The sequence below is a fragment of the Poecilia formosa genome, unplaced genomic scaffold, assembly GCF_000485575.1.
Source record: "Poecilia formosa unplaced genomic scaffold, Poecilia_formosa-5.1.2 Scaffold500, whole genome shotgun sequence".
In the NCBI taxonomy this organism is placed as follows: Eukaryota; Metazoa; Chordata; class Actinopteri; order Cyprinodontiformes; family Poeciliidae; genus Poecilia; species Poecilia formosa.
In genome coordinates this window covers 161,114-169,085 of record NW_006800439.1, presented here as the reverse complement: position 1 = coordinate 169,085, position 7,972 = coordinate 161,114, and the positions used below count along the sequence as shown (strand labels likewise).

Below are 7,972 nucleotides of genomic sequence, written 5' to 3'. Positions count from 1 at the left end.
GGTCTTTCACATTAAATTTCAATGAAATATATTTATGTTTGTGGTTGTAAAAGGACAAAATATAGAAAAGTTAAAGGGGTATGAATCCTTTTGTAAGACGTATTTTCACATATTGTTTTTTTTTATGCCAAATTAGTTTGAGAATTGAACCATTCCTTCAAGTAGCAAAATACAGAACCCACACAGCATGATGCTGCCACTATCTTACTTCACAGTGGCGATGTTCTCTGGGCTGTAAGTTTCTGCCGTTTTCCTCTTCATTTTGACAGAGTGGCCATTCAGCTTCCTACAGAGTCAGATTCAGAATCAGCCTTAATTGTCATTGAACAGATGCATAACAATATTTGTTTCAGTACAGCCCGTCCAAAGAACAAAAAAAGATAAATGAGCAACATAAGACAGGGGTAGACAGGTGCCTGAGGCTGCAGCCATCATAGGGTTCACTGCCCTTTCATTATTTCCTTTATTGATCCCCAACAGGAAATTGCTATTAAATATTAATAATACAAATATAACCATATGAGACAAAGTTTATAATAAAAGTTTATGTAAACCCTAACCCTACCCTATACAGGTAGAAACTACTTTCTGTGGCGCTCTGTGGTTCACTTTGGTAAAGTGAGTCTCTGGCTGAAGCTGCTCCTGTATCCGTCCAGCACAGCATGGAGTGGATGAGACTCGTTGTCCAAGATGCCCTGCATCCTTCTTTCTGACACCACTGTCAGAGAGTCCAGCTCCACTCCAACGACGTTACTGACCTTCTGGATCAGTTTGTTCAGTCTGTTGGTGCCTCCACCTTCAGCCTGCTGCCCCAGCACACCACAGCATACAGGATGGCCCTGGGAATCACAGGGCCATCCCGTATGCTGTATGCAAAGTCTGGGAGATGTTGAAGGACCTCAGCCGCCTCAGAAAGTAGAGGTGACTTTGGCCCTTTCTGTAGACAGCATCAGTGTTTTTGACCTAGTCCAGTTTTTTATCAGTGTGGATGCCCAGATATTTATAGTTGTCCACAATGTCCACACTGACCCCCTGGATGGTAACAGGGGTCACCGATTTCCTGATCCTCCTCCTCAGATCCACCACCTGTTCCTTGGTCTTTGTCGCATTGAGCTGCAGGTGGGTCAGTCCACACCATGGGACAAAGTTGTCCACAGCAGCCCTGGACTCAGCCTCATCACCCTCTCTGATACAACCAACCACAGCTGAGTCATCTGAGAACTTCTGGAGATGACAGGTCTCAGTGCAATAGCTGAAGTCAGATGTATAGAGGGTGAAGAGGAAGGGAGAGAAGTCAGGGCCTTGTGGAGCTCCTGTGTTGCTGACCACACTGTCTGACACACAGTGTCGCAGGCGCATGAACTGTGGTCTGCCAGTTAGAAAGTCCACAATCCAGGACACAAGGGGGTCCACTGGAGAAGTCAAGCAAAACTATCACAGAATCTGCATAACACAACATGTCTGCATTTCACATAACAGAAAAGATAATTACTTTATAAACATGTAGAAATGAATGAATGTGTTCTTTTGTGCTTAGAAAATAACAGCAGGTCACTGTATGTGTGTTTTTATGGGGTTTTGGTCATGTAGCGTTTACTTGGTCATGTGACAGTCATAATTATTGTTGTGTTCTGTGTTTTCTGTGTTTAGCCCTGTTCCTGTCCTGTCTGTGTCTCATTGCCTGATTTCCCTCCCTGTGTATTTAAGTCCACCTGTTGTCTTTGTCTCTGTCGGATCCTCGTCAAGTGTTCGTCTCCCTAGTGTCACGTCGCCTGTCTGTTTCCCCCGAGCTGCTTGCATCTGGACTGTTTCAACATTATACCTTCATCTTCGTCTTCTTCAGCCTGGGTCTCAGTGTTCATTCTCACCCCAATCAGCCACAAACCATGGCAATTATGACAGCACAAGAAAATGAGCTGGTTAACTCAAGCAGAAAAGCATTGTAGGTGCTTTAGGTGGTATCAGAAGTGTGGAGAAATTCATATAATATAGATGAGGAAAATATTGGTCATCAGCCATAAGAGGAAAAATAATACAGTGATCCCTCATTTTTCTTAGGGGTTGCGTTCCGAAAATAACCCGCAATTAGTGAAATCCGCAAAGTTGTTACTTTTAGTTTTTACAATTATTATACAGCATAATTAAATACTGAAATTAAATACATTGAAACCAAAGAACAAAACCTGTTCCTCAATCGGGCCTTAATGTGATCTGGAGTCATGTCATTAAAGCGTCTCCTCCAACCTGCCCCAGAGATTCACAGCTGGATCTACGGCAGAGCGATGGATCTCATCAACCGAGCCTCCGGTCGGGTTTTGCGCTGATTCTGGCCAATTTTTTCCAGCAGGCATTCAAAGTTTTCAGCTTTCATCTCCTGTATGGCCAATCTGTATTACTTATATTTAAGTACGTTATTGGCACACAGGTAGAGAAGGAGCTTGGAGACTGTTTAGCCAATCAGGACGCAGAACACAATGCACTGTGAAAAAAAACTGCACAAAAAAGTCCGAGAAGCAGCGAGACCGCGAAAGGTGAACCGCGTTATAGCGAGGGATCACTGTATTGTCAACTTCCTAAAATAATGGCCCGAGTTATTTTTTGCATGAAGTGATTTGTTTTTGGCAAAATGACTTAGTCCATTATTTTAGGAAGGTGACAATATGGGATATTGATATTGGAGCACATTTTCATATTAGTGCCTTCTTACTTCAGGGGCTGTGAATACTTCTGAACACTATAAGACCCAAAGCTTCGGAATACAGCGTGAATGTAAGAGATGGTGCATGAAGCCACGGTCATTTCCTAAAGAGAGAGCGTAAACAACACAACTGTTTGGGAAAAACATTTTCCTTATGAGGCAGTAAACACAATCCCAATTGTTTAGACTCGATTTTCTAATTACTTACCCTCAACTGGATCTGAATTTTTCTGCTGTATCATTGCAGGACATCTGTGGACAGAAGAGCTGTGACACTCTGGGTGTGGCAGATGTCGGGACGATGTGCGATCCCAAGAGAAGCTGCTCAGTCATTGAGGACAATGGCCTACAGGCCGCCTTCACGGCTGCTCACGAGCTTGGTGAGCCGTTCTTTATAGTCATTGATTAAGCTGCTGAGTGCGAGAGAAACCACAGAGTGAAGTAGAAAAGCTGGGTTGAGATTGTTTTGATAACCTGCTGACTCTCCCCCTGCAGGCCATGTGCTGAGCATGCCCCACGACGATTCCAAGACTTGTGAGAAGCTGTTCGGAGATCTGGGAGGGCATTACCTGATGGCCCCTCTGTTTGTTAGTCTCAACAAATCGGTGCCGTGGTCTCCCTGCAGCTCTCTTTACATCACTGAGTTTTTCGACAATGGCCATGGTGAGTGATACTGTGCTTATGCCTCAGAGCAGAAAGCTCCTGCCAACTTGGATATCAGCTGTGGTTTTCTTATGGGGCTGATTCAGGGATATATTAAACAGAATGTTCTGCTCTCATGAATGATGTCTTTCCTGCTTAAACATGCCGCTTCCCCCCAAATTGCAGGTTCTGGTGATAGTTTATCTTGCACGAGCTTTCCACATCCTCTTCTCTCCCTTTTACGTCTCAGGCTTTTTTTTCACTGAGAGCCCATCTCCAGTTCTGCCTCTCCTCTACTGTGTCATGTGTTTTGGATTGTTTATGTCCTTACTAGACCAATCGGTGAACCTTTCTTTCCACTGAGTCATGGCATGGACTCCTTCCTGTTCTCCACCTCAACAGCCAAATGCAACAGCTGGTGCTGAAAAAAAAAAGTTCTTTATCCGATGGAAAACATGTCTGGTAAAAAGTCACATTGCTCTAAGGGTTCATTCTGAAATGCTAATGTGATTATCAACTTCACTCAAATGTAATCAATTTCATTTGAGGAATGATAAAATGCCTTGTTTTTTGATTAGCCAGCAAGTTCAGATTCTGAGTAGTAAGATGGCAAAGGATGATGCATCTGTAAAGGTTACAATTTATTTCAGGACATGACTTGCCCTGAATTTTTGCCTCATAGTGTCAGAGAAGCACATTTACAAGGCAAGACAAGGCAACTTTATTTATATAGCGCCTTTCAGCCAGAGACAATTCAAAGTGCTTGTACAAAAAAGTTAAGATAATAGTTAAAAAAATAATAAAAAAATCTATTAAAAATCAAGCAGATTAAAAATAGACAAAGCAAACATAAAAAAAATTAAATACAGTGAATGAAGAGAATTAAAAATTTTAAGAATAGGCAACTTCAAATAAAAAGGTTTTTAAGCTTGTTTTAAATAAACTCTAGATTGGGGCAGAGATAAAATGAGCAGGAAGTTCATTCCAGAGAGCTGGAGCATAAAAACTAAAAGCTGCTTCACCATGTTCAGTTCTGACTCTCGGAATAATTAGTAGGTTTGACTCTGATGATCTTAAAGGTCTGACTGGTACGTCGGGCTGAAGAAGATTAGAAATATAGTCTGGGTTTTTATTATGAAGTGCTTTGTGAACTACTAAGGAGATTTTAATTTCTATTCTTTGAGCAACTGGCAGCCAGTGCAAGGATCTCAGAACTGGACTGATGTGCTGATCTCTTTTTGTTTTAGTCGGGACTCTTGCAGCGGCATTCTGGAGAAGCTGGAGCTGTCTTATTGCTTTTTTTGATAATCCAGTAAAAATGCCATTGCAGTACTCGAGTCTACTAAAAACAAAGGCATGAACTAATTTTTCAGAATCTTTTGGGGACATGAGATGTCTGATTTTAGCACATCCAGACATTAATCTGCTCAATACAGTCAGTGAGTATTTGAACCTGACTGTAATCTCCTGGTGAAAGACTAATGTACAGCTGTGTGTCATTGGCATAGTTGTGATATTCTCTTATTATTTCACATAATTTGAATTAATGGAAGCATATAGATATTGAAAAGAGGTGGCCCTAGGATGGAACTTTGGGGAACTCCACAAATAATTTCATTCCATTTGGATTTAAAGTTGCCTATGGACACATAAGAGGTTCTGTCAGAGAGGTAAGCTTTAAGCCAGCTGAGCATTATACCAGAAATACCAACCCAATATCATGATCAACTGTATCGAATGCAGCACTCAGGTCAAGTAAAACTAATATTGACATTTTATTACGGTCAGTGTTCGACGGAGGTCATTGAATACTTTCACAAGAGCAGTTTCAGTGCTGTGATGTTGATGGAAACCTGATTGATGGACATCAAAACAGTTCTTCAGGGCTAGAAAGCCATTTATCTGTTTAAAACCAATTCTTTCTAATATTTTAGCCAGAAAAGGTAAGTAGGTATTGATCGATAATTGCTTAGAACTGATGAGTCTAGGTTATGCTTTTTGAGAAGTGGTTTAACTATCGCAGTCTCTAAAGCCTGAGGGAAGACTCCAGAGGAGAGCGGCTTAATTATTTGTAAAAGATCAGGAGCAAAAACATCTGAGACCTTTAAGAACAAACTGGTAGGGATATTGCCAAGGGAGCAGGTGGATGATTTCATATGATGTAACTCAGATCTTTTTGAGTGACCAGGTTAAAGTGAGTCATCCTAGTTAAGGTCTGATTAAGGGAAAACAGTTATCTGATTCTTTGTAACAGAGAGAGAGGAATTTACTGTCTCCCATATTTTCACCATTTTGTTTATGAAAAAAGTGGCAAATTTGTCACGAAGGTTAGAGTTAGGAGAAAAATTCACGGTTAACAGGAGAAGGTGGATTTGTCAACCTGTCAACAATCAAACAAAGCACAAGAGTTGTTGATGGAGGTAGAAATGATGTTTGAAAATTAAACACTTGCATTTCTCAGTTCAACATTAAAAATTTTTAGTTTGTCTTTGTATATATCTAAGTGGGCTTGTAGTTTAGTTTTACGCCACCGACGTTCTGCTTTTCGCCACTATTCCCTTTTCTGACTGACTCATCATTTCTCCAAGGTGGTTTACGTTTCCCAGAGATTACTTTTGTAGTAACAGGAGCAATGGTGTCAATAACTTTCTCGATTTTGAAAATAAAATCGTCTATTAGATCACTCAGAGAAGTACAGGAGTGTATAGCAGTTGAAGGAAAAGCCTGAATAAATTGACCGGCAGTAGTTTCTGTAATGCATCTTTTTGAAATGACTTGTTTATAGTTATCTTTTTGAGCAGGGAGAAAACTGTCCCAAAAAGTACAAAAATGATCTGACAATGCTACATCAAGCACTACAATTGTATATATAATCAGTCCTTTAGAAATAATAAGGTCCAAAGTGTGTCCATGATTATGTGTTGGATCAGGCCGTAGCTGACAAGCTCTTTACTGCCTCGATCCAATGGATTGTCGATATGAAAGTTAAAATCACCCACAATAAGAACAAAATCAAAATCAACCAGAATTAAGGACAATAATTTAGTAAAATCATCAAAGACATTTGCACAGAATCTAGGAGGTCAGTATATAGTCAGCATAGAATGAGTTTAATTGTAAGGCAACATATTCAAAGGATAAAACGTTTACGTAGGATATCTGCTGAATTGAACAATACTGCAACTCCACCTCCTCTTTTGTCGGTTCTGGTCTGGCTTATAAAGCTAAAATTTGGAGGACATGATTCCATTAGAATAGATGAGTGGTGATTTTGATTCAGCCAAATTTCGGTCAGGAACAAAAAATTAAGATGATGATCAATATTAAAGTCTTGAATTAGAAATGATTTTCCTGCCAGAGATCTGATGTTTAATAAAGCCAATTTTAATATGCAGCATGAATCCTTCCTTCAGATTTCTGTTTGGTTTCAACATTGGTTTTAAGTAGAATAGATACTAAATATTACAGTCTAAAGACTTTTTTGTCTCTGCGTGATTTTACTGATTTTTGTCTGTTATTTATCAGAATTGGTATTATTGAGGGTCCCTCAAAAGTAGAAGTTGATTTCACTGTGCTGAAGTCAGGGAGATGAATCTCACTAACTTGTATATTTTTTTACAGCATTATTCTGTAATCCCTCACTTTCATGATGGGGAAGCACAGACTTAGTAGGCTAAATTATGGAGGAGCTATGCCTATAAACAGGCTGTGTTGATGCACATAGTCAAGTTTGATTCCTTAAAGTCGTTGAAATACAATAATGCAAATTACCACAGCAACACAAAAGCTGATGATCTCTACCAGCCTGAATGGAATCCAGCTCTGATGTGTCCTCTAACCGTAGGAGACTGCCTCCTGGATGTCCCGGAGAGCACCATTCCCCTGCCACCAGAGCTGCCGGGTACCGTGTACAACCTGGACCAACAGTGTCAGCAGATTTTTGGGGAGGAGTTTGTCCACTGTCCCAACACATCAGACAGCGATATTTGCAGCCAGCTTTGGTGCCGAGAGGACGGTACGGGGCAGTGTGCCACCAAGAATGGCAGCCTGACCTGGGCCGATGGCACTCCCTGCAGGTCCAATGGGACCTGTCTACATGGAGCATGCAAGATGACAGAGGAAGTGATGCAACCACTGGTATGATCATTACTTTGATGTTTGCTTTCAAAGAAATATCTTTGCAAAGGTAAAACATCCGTTTTTAATTGTTTCAGATTCAGTGCTGCACCCCCTGCCAGCATTGTCACAATAACACACAATGAGTGGTTGTGCATGTGCTCAACGCTGGAGGGCAAAAACACTATTATTTTACTTGCCATCCATAGCCGCGCTGCTGCGATAGAACAACTCGGTAAACTAAGTGAAACCTGGAGATGTTATTTATTTAGCACAGTGCCCTACAGCAAAGAAAATAAACCAGAAAAACAATTGAAGAAGTCAAAACTGCTTGTATTCTTCATTTTTTTTCTAATCTAAACTTATGTAAACTTACTTATAGAAAAAAAGTTTGTTTGGTTGAAGTGAATTCTGGTGCAGTTCAAATGCATATATGAATGTCAAGTTTTTTACATTTGAAAAAACTCATACTTTTTCCTTTTTTTGGAGCTTGCTCTGTGAGCATCGCCATATTTT

General features: G+C 40.5%; 1 protein-coding gene across 2 annotated transcripts in view; it reads left to right on the top strand.

The window, feature by feature from the left end:
- LOC103156783 (A disintegrin and metalloproteinase with thrombospondin motifs 8) overlaps positions 1-7,972 on the top strand; it is a 48,051-nt gene that overhangs the window by 10,280 nt on the left and 29,799 nt on the right. For both annotated transcript variants that reach the window (XM_007578952.2, XM_007578953.2), the window contains exons 3-5: positions 2,946-3,078; positions 3,194-3,361; positions 7,185-7,477. In XM_007578952.2, coding sequence (XP_007579014.1) covers positions 2,946-3,078; positions 3,194-3,361; positions 7,185-7,477 — 594 coding nt within the window. The remainder of the gene's footprint in view (positions 1-2,945; positions 3,079-3,193; positions 3,362-7,184; positions 7,478-7,972) is intronic.